At 44.5% G+C, this 23841-nt stretch overlaps 1 protein-coding gene across 1 annotated transcript in view; it reads left to right on the top strand.

Annotated features, from left to right (window-relative positions):
• Positions 1 to 23501, top strand: part of LOC309567093 (myosin-4-like) — a 97123-nt gene extending 73622 nt beyond the window's left edge. Inside the window, exons 30-40 of the mRNA XM_082272417.1 lie at positions 543 to 726; positions 2280 to 2445; positions 2549 to 2673; positions 5077 to 5385; positions 5626 to 5829; positions 11144 to 11269; positions 12006 to 12176; positions 17128 to 17232; positions 20500 to 20595; positions 20686 to 20820; positions 23418 to 23501. Of these exons, the coding sequence (XP_082128543.1) occupies positions 543 to 726; positions 2280 to 2445; positions 2549 to 2673; positions 5077 to 5385; positions 5626 to 5829; positions 11144 to 11269; positions 12006 to 12176; positions 17128 to 17232; positions 20500 to 20595; positions 20686 to 20820; positions 23418 to 23438 (1642 nt within the window). The 3' untranslated portion in view covers positions 23439 to 23501. The remainder of the gene's footprint in view (positions 1 to 542; positions 727 to 2279; positions 2446 to 2548; positions 2674 to 5076; positions 5386 to 5625; positions 5830 to 11143; positions 11270 to 12005; positions 12177 to 17127; positions 17233 to 20499; positions 20596 to 20685; positions 20821 to 23417) is intronic.
• Positions 23502 to 23841: the final 340 nt, after the last annotated feature.

Below are 23841 nucleotides of genomic sequence, written 5' to 3'. Positions count from 1 at the left end.
GACGTTTTCTTTTGGAGACAGGTTCTCTTTAATAAGACCTATAGGGTCTAAAAGACCCTGCACGTCTGCCCTGTTCTCCACTGAAAGTAATGCAATGCACATTGCACTCCATTCCATTCTTTCCCAGCTTTGATGGCCAGGAAAACTGTCAACAGGGACCCAGAAATGACGTCACATGCCAATTCCGGGTAAAGTCACCTCCCGCCGCCCCTTCTACCCGGTGGCACCCGCTATGGCAGTCCTGGGCCCACAGATGGGCAAGCAGAGCTCAGGATACATAGGCAGGAGGCTCGCACAGGGTGTGGGGGACATTTGCGGCAGCCCAGGCGTCAGGTCCAAAACTCTGGTCGCAATGGTGACCTGGGGCCTGGGGTTTGTCGAGCCCTGATATATATACATATGCTATTTGCAGGACCACCATGGTTGAAATGAAAATGAAAACTACCAATTTGTGTTGATTTATGTACATTAGTTCTAAATTGGTTAGAGGTAGTTTTGTTTTTTGGGGGACTATGTCATTCTTCTTTACTGCTATACCATAGGAAAAAACTTGCTCAGCGTCTACAGGAAGCAGAGGAACACAATGAAGCTCTCAATTCCAAATGTTCATCTCTAGAGAAGACCAAACAGAGGCTTCAGATGGAAGTTGATGACCTAATGCTTGATGTGGAGAGGTCAAATGCAGCGGCAGCAGCTTTAGACAAAAAGCAAAGGAACTTTGATAGGGTATTTCCTCATATTCCCTTTTGAAAGACCTTTTTATTAACAGCTTTACCTAAAATAGAACTAAAGACTTTTTTTTTTCATTTTGAATAGAGTAAGGGAGGGTTATAACCCATGTAACTTATTTTGATATCTGGGTTTCATTGTGGAGATTTTCCTTCATTTCCCATTCCATAGCCACAACATCTCTCCAACGTTAGGGAATCCCTGGTTGTCACCTGGGTCACTCACCAGAACTCGTGTCCCCACTGGAAAATTTCCCCTCTATTACAGTTCTAGGGAAAACCCAAAATTTGGGAATCTCTTTTACTTTCACTTTCAATGATTACGGTAAACAGGACAAATAGATAGGTTGAATCTTCCTAACGGGGGCACAGACAGCAAAAAAAAAAAAAAAAACCTTTAACCACTTGCCGACCGCTCACTCGAGCTCTACTGCGGCAAAGTGGTTAGTTCCCGTCCAGCGACGTAGACCTACATCGCCGGACTCCTCCCCTTGTGGGCGGCGCACGCACGCCGCCGGAGGCTCGCTCCCTCTGTATTCAGTCACAGCAGGAGTCGGGCCAGGGGTGGAGCGGCGGTGATCACCGCCGCTCTTCCCCGATCGTCGGGGAATCAAGTTTGGAGATCCGCCTGCTTGTGTAAACAAAGTGGCCGGATCTCCTAAGTGACAGGCAGGGTCAGATTGCAGAATTCAGCATAGCTGAACATGCGATCTGTCCCTGTGTCACTCAGTCACCTCCCCCCACACACGTCAGTAAGCACCAGGCATACATTAACCCCTCCCTCTGCAATAAAATTAACCCCTTCCCTGCCAGTGTAATTTTTACAGTAAAAGTGCATATTTATAGCACTGATTACTGCAGTAATGTCACTGGTACCCCCAAAAGTGTCAAAAATGTCAGTCAAGGGTCCGATCTGTCCGCCGCAATGTCGCAGTCCCGCAAAAAAAATCGCAGATCGCCGCCATTACTCGTTAAAAAAAAAACACCAAAAATGACAGAAATCTTTCCCTTAGTTAGTAAACGCAATAACTTTTGCGCAAACCAATCAAAATACGCTTATTGTGATTTTTTTTACCAAAAATAGGTAGCAGAAAACAAATTGGCCAAAAATATAAAAAAAATATTGATTTTTACATTTTTTTGGGGGGGGAATTTCATATAGAAAAATGTGAAAAATATTGTTATTTTTTCAAAATTTACGCTCTTTTTTTGTTTATAGCGCAAAAAGTAAAAATCGCACAGGCGAACAAATACCACCAAAAGAAAGCTCTGTTTGTGAGAAAAAAAGGACATACATTTAGTTTGGGTACGGCGTCGCACGACCGCGCAATTGTCAGTTAAAGTCGCACAGTGCCGAATCGCAAAAAGTGGCCCAGACGTAAGACAGCAAAATCCTCCGGTGGTAAAGTGGTTAAAATATTCTAATCCCTCACCACTGTATCCAAAACAAAGAAAAAAAGTTTGCCTATAGTTTGAATTTAACCAAGAGAAGGAAAATGTAAACAATCTAAAATGGTTGGTCCCCAAGTAATGGCCACTTCTCTGCTCCAGGTTATAGGTGAGTGGAAGCAAAAATGTGAGGAGTGCCAAACCGAGCTGGAGCTCTCTCTGAAGGAATCGAGAAGTCTGAGCACCGAACTTTTCAAACTACGTAACGCCTATGAAATGGTCCTGGATCAGCTGGAAACAGTAAAACGAGAGAACAAGAATCTCCAACGTATGTTTCAGTTTTGTTCAGCAAACCCAGAAGCTCTGCAATTTCAGCCTCTGGATAGTGAAGGAGGTGATATTAATTTTCCTGAATTCTGTCATCACTGCAGAGGAAATATCAGACCTTACTGATCAGGTTGGAGAGACAGCGAAGACCGCCAGTGAGCTGGAGAAAGCTAAGAAACAGGTGGAGCAAGAAAAAGCTGACCTGGTATCTGCTCTGGAGGAAGCTGAGGTATGTATGATGGATATACTGGTGCAAAGATTGTCAACGGGTCTACAAAATTAGTTTTTCAGTAGTTTTGTGACACAAAAGAGATGTTGAGCCCATTATGAAATACCTACAATGTTAAGGTGGCCATGTTACTAAGTTGTAGACATCCACACAAGCCGACAAAAATGCTAATCCAGTTATTAGTGGTGAGATTTCAAATCTGTTTGAAACTCAAATTATGTATTGAGGTCTACAGGGGACTGTTGCTATGGTCACTTTTGCCCTGTTAGATAAGCAGTTGTCAACAGAATTGCATGGAAAGTCCCCCCAGAAAAAGTGTCCTTTTGTTTGTTTTTGGTGTAACAACTCCTTAAAAATGTAAATCATGCTGTAGATCAGGGGTGTCAAACTCAATTTAATCGCGGGCCGCATCAGCATTATGGTTACCCTCAAAGGGCTGGTTATATCTGTAAGATTATATGTCCAGAGCACCCCATGCCCCCTTACACCCTTACATGAGATGTCAAAAGTGTTGGGGTAGTTACTCAAAAAATGTAACTAGTTACTAGTTACTTCTGAAAATTTTAACAAGATTACTAGTTACTGCATTTGAAAAGTAACTTCACTACTTATTACTTTACTTTCCTCTTTCTTAATTGACCGTGTAGAAGAAGATACATGACACTCTTTCTGCATAGAGTTTATTGTATAAACACAGGCTTTGGGAAACATGAGAACAAAACCTGAAAAAAACAGAATAAAACATAAAGTGCAACAAAAAGTCATAAACTTCATCCCTCTCTATCCTTCGAAATAACGGTTGTATCGCACGGCTTGGGTAACGCAGGAAAGCGCGTTCCTATAGCCTAGTAAAGTAGTGTAGATACCTCCTATAGCCTAGTAAAGTAGTGTAGTTACTTCCTATAGCCTAGTAAAGTAGTGTAGTTACTTCCTATAGCCTAGTAAAGTAGTGTAGTTACCAATATTAGTATTGTAACTAGTTACATTACTTTGTTACTAAAAAAAGTAATGTAGTTACTGTAATCAGTTACTTTGTAACTAGTTACCCCCAACACTGGATGTCAAGAGCTCCCCACCATCATAGGTCAAGAGTCACCCACCCTTCCTTACATCACAATGCACCCCCTTACCTTGTGCTACAGCCAGGAAGAAGATGCGGGTGGATCTGGGAAGAAGAAAGTGCAAGGTCTGAAGGAGGACCAAAGAAGGGCTGGAGTCAGCTTACAGAGTCTGCTGAATGCTGAGGCCATGGGAGGGCAGAGACAAGGTGGTGTTGTGGCTGCACAGGGAGGGGCAGGATCTGTGGGAGTTCTGCCCTCCTCTCTGCTGCAGACTGCTGAGAGGGAGGGTGGGCAAAGACGAGCCTTTCTGCGCAGAGAATCACAGGATCTGGCAAAGAAGTTCTGTCCTCTCTGCTGCCGACTACTGAGACAAGGTGGGGAAGAGACAAGGGGGGTACCGCAGTTGCAAGAGAGGTGCGAGGGCCACATGAAATGGCCTGGGCGGCCGCATTCGGCCCACGGGCCTTGAGTTTGACACCTGTGCTGTAGATCTTAAAAAAAATCCCTACATTTTACCATTTTTTACATTTTTAAGGTTCTAGTTTTATACCCTTTTAACAATATTGCCTTAAACACTTCAAGTAACAGCAAACTACTTCAAAACAATTAAGCTAACAAACCCCCTCAGAGGGGCCTGTGGGAGTTTTATGTAATAAATGCTTTTTCAAGCAGCTCTCAAAATGGCCTCAAATGCTCATCAAAATTTGTCCTCCATTGACTTCAATGTGATTTGAAATTTTGAGCTTTTTGTGAAATGTATTCATCGCTTTAAATAATAATGTACGTCCAAGGATAAGAAGAAAGAAAAGGGGGAATCGGCACTTGTCTCGCTAAATGTTGGTCCAGGGGGTAAATTCCCAAAGCTATATATATATATATATATATATATATATATATACCTCACTCTTATTTTTTCCTATACCCCATTGGCAGCGCATTGGCTTTTTTTTCTGCAATGTACGTCCAAGAAATCTTTTTGTCCACCAAAAGGAATTGGTCTACTTACTGCTACACGGGATTTTGAGTTAATCCAAGTCTGAATGTATTTTTACCTTTTGACCCCTCCTCCATCGTTTTTATGTATTTTTTCCTTTTGACTTCCGCATCCAGTGTCTTCCTATGACCCATCAAACTTAATAATTTAATCTTTTCTAACTACAATATACATCTACAATCCAAATCCACAAGCCTAATGGCTGTCTGAGACATTGAATACAAACCCATCACGGGCAACGCTTTAATTCTATGAGAATTGGTAAAGAAGGATCCCGCCATTTTTTGTAGCTTCATCATCCAGATCACTATAAATAATCCACACTGACACAATACATTCTCTACTTAGGGAAGTCTTGAACATGAAGAAGCCAAAATACTTCGCATCCAGTTGGAGCTGAACCAGGTGAAGTCGGAGGTGGACAGGAAAATTGCTGAGAAGGACGAAGAGATTGACCAGCTGAAGCGGAACACTCAGAGGACCATTGATGCCTTGAACAGCACTCTGGAATCTGAGGTCAGGAGCAGGAATGATGCCCTGAGAGCCAAGAAGAAGATGGAAGGAGACCTCAATGAGATGGAGATGCAGCTAGGCCATGCCAACCGGCAGGTAGCTGAGAGTCAGAAACAGCTGAAAAATCTGCAGGCCCAGCTCAAGGTCAGTGATAATGGCCATATTCTCTATTTGTGCAATGTAATGTAATTTTAGAGCTATGTATCTTGGTGAAATGTTGTAAAAGTTGGATGTTTTATGACCAAATATAACAAGAGATCTTGGCCTATGTGATCAGAGGCTCTAATATTAATATTGGAATTAATGTTGTATAGTTGACTGCCCTACTAAGTAAATGGTTGCACAGTAGAAAATATTTTGGGTAAAAATGTGTTTTTATCACAGGACTTGCAAATACAACTTGATGATCTGGCTCATGCGCACGAGGACCTTAAAGAGCACCTGGCATTAGCTGAACGCAGGAATAACTTACAGCAGACGGAAATTGAGGAGCTCCGAAATGCTCTGGAGCAAACAGAAAGAGTTAGAAAACTGGCAGAACAAGAACTCCTGGACGTCACAGAGCGAGTGCAGCTCCTTCACAGCCAGGTACTGTCCAGTCTGAAGGGGTCATGTCAGGCCAGATGTAGACCTGTGCAGACTTTGGATTTATATGTGTTTGGTATGGCGATGTCTAGACAAGCAATTTTGTTGGTCTTAACGATATCCTGAATGAGCTGACAACCTATTATTGGATAAGTGACTTTCCCAATCTGCTCCTAAAAACGATTTATTTTAACCACTTATCCCTGGGCGGACGTCATATGACGGCGGTAACTTTGCGGTAGTGTACCGGGATGATGCCTCTAGCTAGAGGCATCATCCCGGTACAGTTGTTTAGAGCCGATGGTTGGCTTTCCGTCGGTACCGACCGATGCGGCTCGGGAGCCGCTCGATCGTTACCCGGGGGGTGGAAGGGGACGTCCCCCCCCCCCCCCCGCCACCTTCCGTGGCTTTTACCGGGGCTCCCGTCCCACCGGGAGCCCCGAGCACCCAGCCGGCACGTCCGCCGGCTGGATGGAGTCCCGATCAATGCCGGAAACGGCTTCGATCGGGTCTCCGATGACGTAACCCGGAGGCGGCGTCCATGACGTCACTTCCAGGTTACTGTGCTGCAAAAGGCGGCAAATTTGAAAAACGGCTGTATGCAAAAACGCAGTTTTCGGCGTTTTGCATACAGGGAAGTGTAGTGGAGGGGTCTAGGGTCTTTTATATGCATATTGGTGTCACAAGGGATGTTTACATTGCTTGTGACAGCAATAAAAATGATCAGATTTTTTTTTTTTTTAAAAACTGTAATAAAGTTAAAAAAATAAATAAAATAAATAGGAAAAAAAAAAAATTTAGCCGCCCCCGTTAGCTCGCGCACAAAAAAAAACGTATACGGAAGTCGAGCCGCAAATGAAATCGCCGTTCAAACCACACATGTGAGGTATCGCCGCGATCGCTAGAGCGTGAGCAATAATTTTAAAAAAAGAGCTACACTCTAACTCTAAACTGGTAACCATTAAATAAATTTAAAGCGTCGCCTATTGAGATCTCTATTGACCGTAGTTTGTCGCCATCCCACGGGGGGGGGGGGGGGGGGCGCAATTTTAAACCGTAACATGTTGGGTATTTATTTACTCGGCGTGACATCATCTTTCACAATATACAAAAAAATGGGCTAACTTTACTGTTTAGTATTTTTTAAATGCAGTGAAATGTGATTTTTCAAAATTTTTCCCCAAAAAATGTTTTAAAGACCGCTGCGCAAATACCGCGTGACAAAAAATATTGCAATGACCAACATTTTATTCTCCAGAGTCTTTGCTAAAAAAATATATATAATGTTTGGGGGTTCTAAGTAGTTTTCTAGGAAAAAATACTGGTTTTAACTTGTGAACAAAAAGTGTCCGAAATAGGGCTGGAGCTTAAGTGGTTAAGTTCCTCTTGTCCTTTTACTCCTCTATTTTACTATTGAAGGAGGTGGATGCCCTGGTTTTTGCACTACAGGTATGGACCGATCAATAGGATTTACATACAGGTTCCCACCATTTATGTACCACACTGCTGCAAAATTCTGTCAACACTGTTTGTTTCTACTAAAAACATTACTAGTTCTGACTAAGAACTGTACCAAATATTCTAAGAAGGAAGATGTGTACAGCACAGCCAAAAATATACAAATCCATCAAACTAAAGCAGCTATTCTCAACCAGAGTTCAATGAAACCCTAGGCTTCCTCCAGATGTTCCTAAGGGTACATTGATCTGTGGCTGATTGACCTCCCATCCAATGGTGCCTGGATAATTCTATTCCCTTTGCCACCGAGCAGCCCTAACGGCATGACATCGATCTTTTTAAAAGTGAAAGTTTAAGCCCCAAAGGGTTAATATAGCGCTTGCTCCTAGTTAGTCAGGGGCGAACAATTCCTTGTTCCCACACCTGAATAGTGAAAGCAATCAGGTGAAGAAAATTATTTCCTTAAAGCCCCGTTCACACTAAGGCGACCTGTGAGGCGACCTGGTCGCCTCACAGGTCACTGCAGGTCGCCTTCCATAGGGAAGCTGCGGACCCGTTCTAATAGAAGCGACACAAGTCGCTCCGACTTAGAAAAAGGGTCCGGAGCTTCTTTGGGGCGACCAGGAGGCGACCGCCATAGACTTCAATGTTATGAAGTCCGTGGCGGCCGCTCCGAGGTCGCGCGCGCTGCTCGCACCGCGACCTCGGAGGTCGCCCCTGGAAGTAGCGTCGCCTGCATGTGAACGGGGACTAAAAGTGATAAATCCAAAATAATAAACATATAAATATATTAAAGTGCAAAGTGCTGGATATAGTGTTGCTATAAATACATCAATGAATAAATTGTGTCAGATATTGTTAAAGTCCCAATATAAAGTTCATTAGTGATCTTGTGCAAATAATGCCTTAGTATGGTTTTTCCAATATTCCAACTGCTGGTATATTCGGCATATCTTGTAACATAAGGGGTGCACACTCACCGGACTTGATGGGTCTTGAGTACCATATAGTAACAAGACCTTATGAGCTTGTGGCTTCCCAAGCCTATGGGTAACTGCTGGGCTCTGTGGTTCACTATGGTCCGTAGCGCTCCTCCGTTTGGAAACCGGTCCTCCAGGTCCAAATTAACAGGGGGACAAAAAAGTGCTCCAATAGTGCAGTACCATTAAAAAGTGGTGTTTTATTGTAGTTGCCGATAAAATGTACTAGGTATAAAAACAAGTAAAAGCAAATAAATGCCAGCTATGGGTATATGCCTGGGAATGGAGAGCGGCGACTGCCGGTTTGCGTCCCACCAGGCTACCCGGAAGCGTGCGGCGTGCGTTCCACCTGACGCGCGTTTCGTCAGAGCGTAGTGACGTCACTAGACACATACATATTTATTTATTTATTTAGGCACTTTCTCAAATTAGGCCATCCAGAGGCGCGAGGGTATATACTTATTTAGTATATAGTTTTACATCGATCTTTTTAGCCATTGGTAAAGGTAGTATTGTAACCACCACTGTAAGGGGGGTGCTCTTCTCATTAACCGCTAGCTTGGCCATTCTCCAATCTTCCTCTTATCCAAACCCCCGAACTCCACTTTTTTCGTACTTCATCTCTCCATCCCACAACTCATAAGAGCATTGGAGTACAGGAGTTTGAGTAAGAGATGAGTTCAGAAGATGCCCAAGCTCATCTCTACTGACCACCAATGTAAGGGGCATTGTCCTCAATAAACTGATTTTAACAGATGTTCCCTAAGACCTAAAAATTATTCCAAGGGTTCCTCTCGGGTTAAAAGTTTGAGAAAGGCTGAACTAAACTTTCAGAAATGTAGTTGAAGGAAAAAAATGCAAAAATCACCTACATATATTTATTTGCTTTAACAGAAAAACAATTCCCCCTGTCTTTGTGACCGTCAGAATCTAAATTCCTTTTTTTATCCCCTTTGCCACTTGGCAGCACTAACAACATGACATCAATGATCATTTTAGCCATTGGTAAGAGTAGTATTGTAACCACCACTGTAAGGGGGGTGCTCTTCTCATTAACCACTAGCTTGGCCATTCTCCAATTTACCTCTTATCCGAACCCCCGAACTCCACTTTTTTGTACTTAATTTCCCCATCTCACAACTCATGGGAGCATTGGAGTACAGAAGTTTGAGTAAGAGATGAGTTCAGAAGATGCCCAAGCTCATCTTTACTGACCACCAATGTAAGGGGCATTGTCCCCAATAAACTGATTTTAACAGATGTTCCCTGAGACCTAAAAATTATTCCAAGGGTTCCTCTGGGGTTAAAAGTTTGAGAAAGGCTGAACTAAACCCTCAAAAATGTAGTTGAAGGTAAAAAATGCAAAAACCACCTATATATATGTATTTGCTTTAACAGAAAAACAATTTCCCCTTTCTTTGTGACCGTCAGAATCTAAATTCCTTTTTTTATCCCCTTTGCCACTTGGCAGCACTAACAACATGACATCAATGATCATTTTAGCCATTGGTAAGAGTAGTATTGTAACCACCACTGTAAGGGGGGTGCTCTTCTCATTAACCATTAGCTTGGCCATTCTCCAATTTACCTCTTATCCGAACCCCCGAACTCCACTTTTTGTACTTAATTTCCCCATCTCACAACTCATGGGAGCATTGGAGTACAGGAGTTTGAGTAAGAGATGAGTTCAGAAGATGCCCAAGCTCATCTTTACTGACCACCAATGTAAGGGGCATTGTCCCTAATAAACTGATTTTACCAGATGTTCCCTGAGACTTAAACATGATTCCAAGGGTTCCTCTGGGGTTAAAAGTTTGAGAAAGGCTAAACTAAACCTTCAGAAATGTATTTGAAGGTAAAAAAAATGCAAAAATCACCTACATATATCTATATATGTCTTTGTGACCGTCAGAATCTAAATTCCTTTTTTATTCTTTTTTTTTTCTAACTGTAAAGAAACCTTTTACTTTTTGAAAAGATTCACGTGCATATTTGCTTCACAGCAGTTTCTGTGAAAGACTACTGTACATTTCACAGCTGTTACAGTAAAGAACCCTCAGAACGTGAAGATTATTTCTTCATTTTTCAAACCACAAGGGTTGCCTATGAGTCTTTTCTGGTGCACCTCTGCCCAGACTTTAAAATAGCCATTAAATTGTGACCCATGATAAATGCTTAAGGGTCCCTGCTCAGGCTATCTAGGTCCGATGAGTTGGATGCCACTGACTAGTGAGGGTGCAGGCTGAGTAGAGGTCCGTCCAGCCACCAGTAGACCCTAATCTCCATGATTAATCCCCAGGGGTGGGGTGAAACATGTTGAGGACATGGCCTTGATGAATCGAGCTGTGGCTGCCTTTACCTGCTAACCATTCGAGGTGGGCGAGGTGTGCGGCGGCCAGGCTATCTCTTTCAATTTTTGCAGTGGACATTAAATAGTTTGCATACTTTTAACAAGCAGTAAAAGAGCTTTTAAAAAAAGTCACCACTGACCTCTCTAGCTGCTTTTAATATGAAGTTATTCATTCTCAAATAGACTTTGAAGTCTTCAGTTGATTTCAGCTTGCAAATATCTGCGGAGTGGTTACAGTAGGTGGCTAGCAAGCTACCAAGATTCTGTTCTCGTAGAATAAAACAATACCGGAGTTGTGAACTTTGAAAATTAATTGATCCACGATCAGGTTCATCTTAAGTGAATTTTCTATCCATTCCCTTTAATTACAATGTGTATCTTCTGAAGTAGTCAATAGTGTTTACCTAACTTTTCTGTCACATTCTTCTCTGCTTCATTGTCTAAGTTCCTCAAACACAGCTATACAGTATGTCCTACCTATGTTCCTGGAGCTCTCTAGTAACCATATGAATGTGTCCGAAATATTTAGAACACGGGTCTGATTAACGCCAAGAAGAAATTGGAGGGGGATGTCAGCCAGCTCCAGGGTGAGGTGGAGGAGGCCATCCAGGAGATGCGGAATGCAGAAGAGAAGGCCAAGAAAGCCATCACAGATGTAAGATATTGTAAAAATTCTCTGTTTATCTCTATATTCTGATATGAAAAAAAAAAAAGAGGATGTAGAAAAACGGATGGAGACCTTCTAAACCTTTGTCCATGGTTCGTATAACCAACGATGTGCCTGTACACTATACAAATTTAAAGATGCAAGTTGTATTTCTTGGGTAGTGACAAGGTCCTCTACCCAGGGGAGGACTGGGCCAGGGGGTAGGGGGGCAATTGCCCCCTGGGCTGCTCTAATGTCCTGTAAAAAGGCTGCACCACTTCTGCAACAGACATGCCTAAAGGATTCCTGATGAAGAGAAGTAAAAAGTCCCCACCGCTGACCTACTGAGTGCGGGTTGAAGACAAGAACAGAGCGTAGGTCTCCCTTCCCAGCATGGATGGTGTAAACTGTGTCTGAGCAGAGGGAGGTACCATGCCTTGCCAACCGAGCTGTCCCAGCTCCCCCCAACCGCCCACTGCTGGACAGGTTGGGAACCCGGATTCAGCCGGGGAGTAGAGAGTACCTGGAGCAGGGCTTCAGCCATAAATGGGGGTCAGGAGGAGGAGGAGGGGAAGAGGGAGAGTGGGAGGGGGGCTGAGTCGCTGCACCATCGGCCTCTGGTTTGTACTTGCCCCCTGGGCCGAAAGTTGCCAGCTTGCCCCTGCCTCTACCCAAAGTCTATGATACTGTTTTTCACCTTCCTAGTATGAAATAAGATTTATCCGCGTTATTCTGTTCCCTTCAGGCTGCCATGATGGCGGAGGAGCTGAAGAAAGAACAGGACACCAGCGCTCATCTAGAGAGGATGAAGAAGAACATGGAGCAAACAGTGAAGGACCTTCAAAATCGACTTGATGAAGCCGAGCAGTTGGCATTGAAAGGGGGAAAGAAACAGCTCCAGAAACTAGAGGCCAGGGTGAGTGGAACAGCATCCAGGTATCTGTGACGGAATCCGGACACCACCGACTGGGTATCTCCGCCAGTAACCTGCTTCCTAAGCTCTGGAACACGGGATCCGTGATTCTGGCTATAGTTACCCCAAGAACTTGACAGTACAAGCTTTGGAGTCATCCAGAATCAAACTGTTTATTCAAACACAAAGCACATGGAGATGAACACTTCAGGGACAACCCCTCCCCCTTAGTCAATCCACTCAACATACCCATCCCATAATAACAATATAACAATGGAATGCAGGTATTCAACAACAACAAACACCCACCACCACTGGCAAGAGTGTGATTAGTGCAGAGCCGGCCTGACTGGGGTTTTTGGTCATCCTGTGCCCCTTATAGACACAGGGTGCCTTACACATAAGAGGCACCGGGGATGCTGGACAAGGAGTCTCCCAACCTCCCTAAAGCAATTGGGGTTCCACAAGCCCCCCAACCAAAGTGATTCACGTCACATATCTCCCCTTTCGGCAGGAGACTAACACAGAAGGAAACCCCAAACGGGTTGACTTTGAAGTTAGTCCGTAGTTCCAGTCCCCCAATGTCTGCACCCACACAGTACCCCAAACAAATTGTCCGGAACAGATCATTACTCACCCAGCCAGCCTCTGCCTCTCTTCAATGTTCTTTTCAACTTTCCCTTACGGTACTTGTCCGCTATCGGTCTCGCGCCCGTGTTTAGCCTTAGATGGAGTTTACCACCCGCTTTGGGCTGCATTCCCAAACAACCCGACACCGGGAAGGCCGGGTCCCGCCGCTCCGGGGGCCGCTACCGGCCTAATACCGTCCGCGGGCTGGGCCTCGATCAGAAGGCTTGAACTGACTATGAGTTTGACTGATATAAAACTAAAACCTAAATTGGGGAAGATGTGCCTAAAAGGCAAGCAGAGGTCAAAGGACTAGCTACTAGTATTGCCTGTGCTTTCCCTGTAGCTGATCTTCCCTGCAGCTGATCTTTTCCCAGTTACTGACTTATGCCTTGTTCTGCAGGTGTCCCTGTTTGGAGGAAGCCATCTTGGTAAAAGAGCAGGGCCATCTTGACTGGCTAGGCTTGAATGACATAACTGGCACGCATATGCAGGGGATTGCATTCACCATGGCCCCTGGCAGATGCTGGGATTATAAACTTCTTATGAGTAGCTCATTGTACATTGTCAAAAAGATTGTGAACACACAAGTAAAAATCCTTCATTTTAGAAGAGATAATATGTCCGTACTGGAAGATTTCTCCTCTATTCCTGTCCTAGTGACAACTCAAAAGTTAGAATTTTCCATCACTTTGTGTCCTGCTAACCAGGGGAGGACTGGACCAGGGGGCACTCTGATGCCCCGTAAAAAGGCTGCTTCTGCCACAGACATAGTTACATAGTTACATAGTTACATAGTTAGTGAGGCTGAAAAAAGACACAAGTCCATCCAGTTCAACCTATGTGTGTGTGTTTGCTTTTAACCGTACATTGTATACCCCTGTATGTTGTGGTCTTTAAGGTGTCCATCCAATAGTTTTTTGAAACTATCAATGCTCCCCGCTGATACGACTGCTTGCGGAAGAGAATTCCACATCCTTACCGCTCTTACAGTGAAGAACCCCTTACGCACTTTAAGGTTAAACCGCCTTTCCTCTAGTTTTAGTGAGTGGCCACGTGTCTTATTGTATTCCCTTACTCTAAATAGTTTGTTCCTTATGCTAGGGTCGCCAGTACAGTATTTGTACATGGATATCATATCCCCCCTCAAGCGTCTCTTCTCCAGAGAGAATAGGTTCAGTGCTTGTAGTCTTTCCTCATAGCCGATGTCCTCCGTTCCCCTAATTATTTTTGTTGCCCTTCTCTGGACTTTCTCCAGTTCCAGCACATCCTTCCTTAGGACCGGTGCCCAGAACTGGACAGCATACTCCAGATGTGGCCGGACCAGAGTCTTGTAGAGTGGAAGAATAATCTCCTTATTTCTGGAGTGAATCCCCTTTTTTATACAACCCAGTATTCTGTTGGCTTTGCTTGCAGCGGCTTGGCATTGCATGCCACTTCCAAGCCTGTTGTCTACCAGTACCCCCAGGTCCCTTTCCATCCTAGACTCACCCAGAGGTTCCCCCCCTAGTGAGTAGCTTGCTTTCTGGTTTCTGGCCCCCAAGTGCATTACTTTACATTTTTCTACATTAAATCTCATCTGCCATGTAGTTGCCCACCCCGTTATTTTGTTCAGGTCTGCTTGCAAGATTTCCACATCCTGCATAGAAGATATTGGCATGCCTAATTTAGTATCATCTGCAAATACTGAGATTGTACTAGATATCCCCTCCTCTAGATCATTTATGAATAAATTAAACAGGATTGGTCCCAGGACAGAACCCTGGGGGACCCCACTTTCCACACCCGCCCAATCCGAGTACTCCCCATTAATCACCACCCTCTGTACTCTCCCCTGGAGCCAATTCTCTATCCAGGTACTCACCTTATGGTCCATACCTACCTTCCTTAGTTTGTACAGTAAGCGTTTGTGGGGAACGGTGTCAAAGGCCTTTGCAAAGTCCAGATACACCACATCCACAGGCTTACCTTTATCTAAGTGGCAGCTCACTTCATCGTAGAAGGTTAATAGATTGGTTTGGCATGAACGATTTTTCATGAATCCATGCTGATTACTACTTATAATACCGTTTTCATTACTAAAGTCTTGTATGTGGTCCCTTATCATCCCCTCCAAAATTTTGCAGACTACTGATGTTAGGCTGACCGGCCTATAGTTACCCGGGATATATCTCGGCCCCTTTTTAAATATTGGTACCACGTTGGCTTTTTTCCAATCAGCTGGCACCATACCTGTCTGTAAACTATCCTTAAAGATCAAGAATAATGGTCTGGCAATCACCTGACTGAGCTCATTTAGAACCCTTGGGTGCAAGCCATCCAGTCCCGGGGATTTATTTATGTTAAGTTTCTCTAGTTTAGCTCTAAGTCTATCCTCTGTTAGCCATGGCGGCACTTCCTGAGGTGTATTATTTAGTTCGGCCTTACAAGCGGGGTTATTGTAGCCCCCCGATTCCTTTGTGAAGACTGAAGAAAAGAAATTATTTAACACTTCCGCCTTTTCTCTGTCCTCAGTGGCCATTTTTCCTTTATCATCTTTTATGGGGCCAATGTGTTCTGGCCTCGCTTTCTTACTGTTTATATACTTAAAGAATTTCTTGGGGTTCTTTTTACTCTCCTCCGCTATATGTCTCTCGTGTTCTATTTTAGCCGCCCTGATTTCATCTTTACATTTCTTATTACACTCTTTGTAATGTTTAAATGCTGCCAATGACCCCTCAGTCTTGTATTTTTTGAAGGCCTTTTCTTTAGCTCTAATATACATTTTTATGTTGGAGTTTAGCCACCCAGGGTTTAGTTTTGCTCTTTTAAATTTATTTCCCTGTGGAATGCACTGGCCCACCCCCTTGTTAAGTATGCTCTTGAAGCACTCCCATTTTTCCTCCGTGTTCTTTGTTCCCAGGGTTCTATCCCATTTGATATTTTCTAGCAGCGAGCGCAGTTTAGGGAAATTGGCTCTTTTGAAATTCAGTGTCCTTATATTACCCTTGTGTTTCCTATTACTGTAATTAATACTGAAACCAATTGACCTATGGTCACTGTTCCCTAAGTTGTCCCGTATTTCTATATCCGTGAGCAGGTCTGTATTGTTGGTAATCAGTAGGTCAAGTACCGCATTGTTTCTTGTCGGTGCATTCACCATCTGACCCATGAAATTGTCCTGCAAAACATTTAGGAACTGCCGAGCCTTGGCTGAATGCGCGGTTCCTTCTGCCCAGTCTATATCAGGATAATTAAAGTCCCCCATTATAATGACATTTCCCATCCTTGCTGCCAATCCTATCTGTAACATGAGGTCCACCTCACCCTCCTCCCTCTGGTTTGGGGGCCTATAGCATACGCCCAATATTACCTTCCCCACCATGCCTTTCCTTTGAAGCTCTACCCATAGGGATTCTGCCTCGTCCATAGCTCCATTATTAATATCATCCCTCATATTTACCTGTAAATGCCTTAAGGATTCCTAGTAAAGAGAAGTAAAAAGTCCCTGCCACTGGCCTACTGAGTTCGGGTTGAAGGCAAGGACAGAGCGCAGGCACCCCTCCCCCCCCCCCCCCCAAGCATGGATGGTATAAACTGTGTCTGAGCAGAGGCCGGTTTCATGCCCCACTGGAGACTCTTCTTCCCCGACCAGCCCTGACCGAGCTGTCCCAGCTCCCCTCAACCGCCCCCTGCTGGCCAGGTCAGGAACCCGGATTCAGCTGGTAAGTGGAGAGTATCTGGATCAGGGCTTCAGCTTGGAATGGGGACCAGGAGGAGGACGGGAAGAGGGAGAGTAGTGGGAGGGGGGCCGAGTCGCTGCACCATGGGTCTCTGGTTTGTACTTGCCCCCCTGTGCTGAAAGTTGCCAGTCTGTCCCTGATGCTAACAATGGTCTCCAATACAGACAGAAAGGGTGAATCTCCCTAATGGGGATCTGCTGGGTTCTAACCCTTCCACACTCCATCCAAAAAGAATTAAAAATATGTATTGGGTTCAGACACACTGGTTGTGTCCAGTTATTGTAATCTTTATAGAAGGAGATCCAATAATTTGAGCTTTCAACTTAGTAACATTAAAAATATTTGAATGGCTGAAAAATAAAAGGTGAAATAATTTGTCAATTGAGAAATGATAATGATATGAATGAATGAATAAGCAAAAAAAAAAAATCCCCCCCACAATGATTCTGAAATATGTGGGTCCATTCTGGCCCCAGTCTTTTAACTGCCTAAATCTCAGCTTCTTTTTCTATTACTAAAACTAAAATTTCCTTGTTAAGCCTCTATAGGAAATAAAATGCTGAAATATCTTTAGCATACAAAATTTGGTCCTGTGACTCTTTCAGGTTCGAGAACTGGAAAATGAACTGGAAGCAGAACAGAAGCAGAGCAGCGAAAACACAAAGGCGTACAGGAAGGTGGATCGGAAACTGAAAGAAGTGCTCTATCAGGTATGACAACGGGTACACTGATTGATACATTTCAGTCATTTAATATATATTTTACTTATTAGTTACACACTTTTACAATTCTCCAATAATAATTGGCCATCTATTGATGTAGATGAGTCCTTAGACCCTGTATGGCCACTTCCTCACTTGGCAGAATCCACAAACAGTTTAGCTCATCAATAAGACACATAGGGGTTTATTTACTAAAGCGAGAGAGGGCAAAATTAGTCACAATTCTGCAGAGAAACAAATCAGCTTGTTTAACCATTTCAGCTCCGGAAGGTTTTACCTCCTTCCTCACCCAGCCATTTTTTGCGATACCGCACTGCACTGATTTAACTGACAATTGCGCAGTAGTGCAACACTGTACCCAAATACAATTGATATCCTGTTTTTTTTCCACAAATAGAGCTTTCTTTTAGTGGTATTTGATTAGCTCTACGTTTTTTATTTTTTGTGCTATAAACAAAAAAAGAGCGACAATTCTGAAAAAAAAAACAATATTTTTCACTTTCTGCTATATAACATTCCCAATAAAAAATTTTAAAAATCTAATTTTTTCATCCTTTTAGGCCAATTTGTATTTTGCTACATATTTTTGGTAAAAAAAAAATCCCAATAAGCGTATTTTGATTGGTTTGCGCAAAAGTTATGGCATCCACAAACTAGGGGAAATATTTATGTCATTTTTATTTTACTAGTAATGGCGGCGATCTGCAATTTTTAGCAGGACTGCGACATTGCAGCGGACAGATCGGACCCCTAACTGACATTTTTGACACTTTTGGGGGGGACCAGTGACATTACTACAGTAATCAGTGCTAAAAATATGCACTGTTACTGTACCAATGACACTGGCAGGGAAGGGGTTAACCCAGGGGTGATCAAAGGGTTAAGTGTGAGCCTAGGGGGTGTTTTCTAACTGTATGGGGGAGGGACTTGTGGAATCAACACAGAGACTTGTGTTCCTAAATAGGAGAAACACAGGCCCTCTGTGTTCCTTCCAGAGAAAACAGCGGTCTGCTGTGTTTAGAACAGCAGATCCATCGTCCTTTCTCAGCGGGGAGCGATTGCGGGTGCCTGGCGGCAATCGCGGCCGCCGGTCCTGTGGTTTAGCTTCCCTGCTTCCTAATGGATTCTCCGCCCCCCGGGAATGCTCCCGTGAACCGCCGTACAGGTACGCCAGTTTGCGCAGCCGAGCCAGCCTGCCGGTCAGCAAGTTGTTAAATCAGATAAGTGCACAGGATGTTTTTCCAGTCTTTTGAAGTGTTAGAAGACAATGACTTTCCTAATCCCTGTTGGTGCAATGGTAAAACTAAAGTATATATACTGCAAGAGTGAGGCAGGGAATGTCTAAAGACTAGGCTAACTAGAGACAAAACAGACATGCTGCTATGGCAGCACAATAGATCTAAAAGAGAGAGGAATATTTCCTTGCATCTTTCTTGCTTCTTTGCTTTCCACTGTGTCACAATAATCAATGATGACCAGACTTGGTGGGTGACATCCAGAGCTTTTTTTCTCAGAGAAGAAGTGCAGGAACTCCTCCCTTCTGAGTCACTTCTTGTCTCTGCCCCCTACCCACCCCTGAGCAACATCCCTTGGTTCTGCCCTCTGCCCATCTCTGAGCAACATCTCTTGGTTCCACCCTCTACCCACCCCTGAGCAACATCCCTTGGTTCCACCCTCTACCCATCTCTGAGCAACATCCCTTGGTTCCACCCTCTACCCATCTCTGTGCAACATCCCTTGGTTCCACCCTCTACCCATCTCTGAGCAACATGCCTTGGTTCCACCCTCTACCCATCTCTGAGTAACATCCCTTGGTTCCACCCTCTACCCATCTCTGAGCAACATCCCTTGGTTCCACCCTCCACCCATCTCTGAGTAACATCCCTTGGTTCCACCCTCTAACCACCCCTGAGCAACATCCCTTGCTTCCACCCTCTACCCACCCCTGAGCAACATCCCTTGGTTCCCCCCTCTACCCACCCCTGAGCAACATCCCTTGGTTCCACCCTCTACCCATCTCTGAGCAACATCCCTTGGTTCCACCCTCTACCCATCTCTGAGTAACATCCCTTGGTTCCACCCTCTACCCATCTCTGAGCAACATCCCTTGGTTCCACCCTCTACCCATCTCTGAGCAAAATCCCTTGGTTCCACCCTCCACCCATCTCTGAGCAACATCCCTTGGTTCCACCCTCTATCCACCCCTGAGCAACATCCCTTGGTTCCACCCCCCATTACCGTCCCTTTTAGAGAATACAGAACCAAAGTTTCATTTTGTGGTGAGAAGTAATTTGTATGGAATTTGTTAATAATAACAAGGAAGTAGATCCCCTGCAGCCAGCAGCAATAGACCCTTTCCAGCAACAACAGAGTCCCCCAGCAACAACAGACCCCCCCCAGCAACAATGGACCCCAACAACAATAGACCGCGGCAGCAGCAACAGATTTCCCAGCATCAGCTCAGCATCAACAGACTCTCCAGCTGAATAAATGAACGATGGCCGTGTTTGGTGGGCAGGGCTGCAGTTAGAAACCAGAGGGCCCCATATAGCCAACCAGAGAGCCCCCCTCCCCCATATAAACACTGTTTAATATGCTTCAGTTATGAATGAACATAGTGACTGATCACTCATTGTGTTCATTTAGGAAAGGAAGGGGCTGGTAAATGTGATATATCAACTGGACCCTTCCCCCACTCTCCATCCTGAAGGATCCTATTGTGTGCTTACAGCTGCCAATGGGAAGGAGCACTTCGGGGGTAGGGGAAGCATAAAGGGGGGGCCTTGCCAGCAGGGGGAAACATATGGGGCACAGGGAGGGATAGGCAATTACAGGAACCGATCCCCTGTATAGCTCTCTCTGCAGTAGCTGAAAGCCAATGGGAGGGAGAGGAGAAGAAGTCAGCTTTCAGATGCTTCAGAGAGAGTCATGCAAGGGATTGGTTCCCGTAATTGTCCTCCCGCTTTGCCGATCACCATCTCTGATCTCTATCTGTAACTGATACACCCAGCTGCCTGGGCCCCCCTGCTGGCCTTGGTCCCATACAGAAGGACCAGTGGTACTCCCTTATCCACAGCCCTGTTGGTGGGTGGCATCAATTTGTAACCTATCCTAGCTCCATGTCTTCTACCCTCCAGTTCTTCTCTCTGGTGGCCTCTTAAAATACTTTCTGATTTCATTTTTTCTTCTGGTTATCTTCACTATATGATAATAGAAGTTTATTAAGCATACATTTTTTTGCTTCTTATCGACCAGGCAGAAGAAGACAAGAAGAACGTGGTCCGCCTGCAAGACCTAGTGGATAAGCTTCAGGCGAAGGTCAAGTCCTACAAAAGACAGTCGGAGGAATCTGTACGTAGTTGCAGTCATTCAGTGAAATTTGTTCCTAGAACGATTGCCAACAAAAAAATTTAAATATTGTATTCGTTTGTTGCATTTTAGGAAGAACAAACCAATGTCCAACTGTCAAGAATGAGAAAAATACAGCATGACCTGGATGAAGCGGAGGAGAGGGCTGACATTGCCGAGTCTCAACTCAACAAGCTTCGAGCCAAGAGCCGTGACTTTGGTGGGAAGGTAAGCAATGATTTATTTAAAGGCATTGTCAAAATTATTAATTTTGGCTTTAGCTAGGTAGAGTCTAATGTAGATATTGGGATACCTTTTAGATTATTGCCAAAAGGCACTTCTTGTGGCATGTATTGCGGCAGTCAAATGACTGCTACCTTTCTCCTCCATACTGTTCTGCCCATTATATGCTTCTCACGGTATGCAATAGAAGCCTGCAGCAAGTCATATAGAGAACCACCTCAGCAAGTCCAGGATCATATAGCTCCTCCCCCTTCATTCTGACTGTCCTTGGCCTTCCCTTTTCATTAGTTCGATTTTAGTTCTTTTAAAGCGGAGTTCCGGCCCCCAAATTCGATTTTTTAAGACTCCACTCTAACTTGGTCCACTTTGTATGCAATCTTTAGATAGTATTATTAATGTAGTCCTTTTTATTTATGTTTAAATTGAATAAAAGTACCTGGATACCGGAAGCTGGCAGGGTCCATCTTCACTGTGAGAATCTGAAGCCCTCCCATATCTCTTTCCGGGATTAGGTGCAGCTGGCTACCCAGCGTGCACCTCCCGATCTCGCGCCTGCGCGGTAATGCCATCACGCGGCATTCCTTCCTTCTGATAAGTTGTCATAGCAACTCCTCCCATTCACGTAATTTCCGGTGAGGAAATAGCGTGAGATTTTGTTATTAGGCAACTCCCATAGATTCCTGAGATACATGACGTCTATATCCCAGGTGTCCATGGGAAACGCCTAATGACGTAATCGCCTAGGCGGCCGGAGCAGGAAGTTCTCCACAAAATCAGGAATTACAGGTATTTAGAAAAAAATGTAATAAAAATAGTTACCATTTAAAAGCGAATGGAGGATGGGGATTGTATTAAGAACAAGTGTAAAAAAATTTGCTTTAATCACTGAGGTTTTACATCACCTATGGGTGTTAACTAGGGTGGTCTGCGTGCAAATGCCTAGGAACGCCCACTCCTTCTGACAGTCATCCACCCATAAATTGTTGGATGTTTAATGAGGAGCACCTAGAACAAATGTTCATATAATTTAAAAAGCCTTTTTCAATTGTTTTGTGGTTAAGAGCGTTAGATAAAGCCAACACTTTTTGGGGGAAAAGTTCCCTTCTTCAGGGTTTGTGTTCAGGAGTCAGTATAATTAGGATGGGATGCACTAGAGGACCTGATTGAAGGCTTGATAATAACTAGTGTATCGAGACAGCACTTTGAATGGTCAGCTGTGTCTCAACCATCAAAGCATTTTGAAAATTGCATACTCCCTCCCAAGAGCTAGGCTACTGCATACAGGACTGAGGGCTCTTGGGAGAGGTGCTGAGGCAGGGGGCTGTGTTGTTTTCAGGAAGCTTCATCTGGATGTAGCACGCTCCCAGATAGGTGCTAGGTTAAAAGCATTGTTATGCTCCATCTGCTTATCAGGGGAGCCTGATCTGTTAGTTGTGCCTGTTACAGGTGTGAGTCCTTTGGTCTGAGGGAGTATCCCCACTGTATCCAATAGGGGAGCCTGTTGGACAGTGGAGGAAACCTGGCCAGTGGCAAACAGGCTTTTGTGGCAGTCCCAGTGGGAGGGCACCACTGCAGTGCATCCTGGGATTGACCATAAAAGCCAAGGGCACATGTGACAGGAAGCAGTGTCCCAGGAGGAGGGTGACAGCTGTCCCTCCTCCTGCAGCATGAGGAAAGTGGTCACGGCAGTCGGCCTGGTGAAAGGGGGAAATTTCTGCGCTAAAATAATATGATACGTGAAAAATATTGAAAACAAAGCTGCTGACACTGATCTATCGGTGAGCTTGGTGAGCCAAGTGTGGAGCTGAACCTAGAGGGTCCTGGAAAGCTGATGGTGGAGCTGCAGGCAGAGGTCAACTGGGAAAAACAGTGTCCGTGAGTACCAGGGGGCTTGCCAAGGGGTCTACCCAGGAAGGGGGACCACTCCAGTAGGTCAGAGGACAGAAGGTCAGCTCACACAGTAAGCAAGAGTAAAGGGGGTGCTGAGTAGAACCCTGAAGAGTAAGGGTAAAAGGGGGTGCCAAGCGGGGCCCTGAAGAGTAATTCAATACATAGTTCGCCTATCACTTCAGTGGCAAGGCGAAGCAGCGGCCTTGCCGCACTCAACATAGCTAGAAGTCCTCAAATTGCGCATAGTTTATTTAGTTGGAGTATCCCACTCATCCCTTCTCCTATCCCAAGTTCTAAAATAAAACAACAAAAACCAAATCTCCTGGACTGTTTCCTGACTGAGCCAAACGCTTAAAGTACTTAGAATTGCTAAATTGTTGCTATGGATAACTCAGGGGAACCCGCTTGAAGCAGCTCCCCAGGGAGTAGTGCTACATGGAATACTGGTGGCCCCTCCCACCAGCCATTGCACAGAGATCCAGTGATGACACCGGTGTGTCCAGAATGAGGGATGTAATAAGAACAGAAAGGTTTTATTTAAAAATGTTTTTAGGGTGTTGATGAGGGGGTAGGGAGAAACCAAGAAAGGTAACATAAAGAGATTAAACTTCCCCTTTAAATGTTTAACCCCCCCAATTTCAAGGATGTGTCCATTATTGTTTTCAAGACTAACTTGTCTCTCTTCTCTGCAGGGGAAGGAAGGAGATATCTGAACGAAGATGTGAGTCCTGCATGTGTCACGTGAATCATCCTCTTTTCATGATGCTTTTTGAAAGATTGACAATAAAGTTGTTTTGCCATTAAGTGTTTCCGCGTCCTTCTTCACGGTGTGTGAAGTGCTGGGGCCGCTATATCTTTTCCAGCAGAAAATCACACATTAGGCCTGCAGCTAGTACAGTATGTGGAGTGTTCAGTGTTTGTTACTTGTGGTTGGGGAAAAGCCCAACATTTCTGTTTACAACACGGTGACGGTGAGGGCTGCTAAATAATGCAAAAACTTTACCGTATCCCTCCCCAAGTGTACCCAATAAGGAGGACAAATCAACTACACCCTTCAAAAATGGTGCCCAATGAGGGGGACCAATCAATTACACCGTTCAAAAATGGTTCCCAATA

The sequence above is a fragment of the Pelophylax lessonae genome, assembly GCF_965119305.1.
Source record: "Pelophylax lessonae genome assembly, chromosome: 11".
NCBI classification, from domain to species: Eukaryota; Metazoa; Chordata; class Amphibia; order Anura; family Ranidae; genus Pelophylax; species Pelophylax lessonae.
This window is presented reverse-complemented; position numbering and strand designations above follow the sequence as displayed.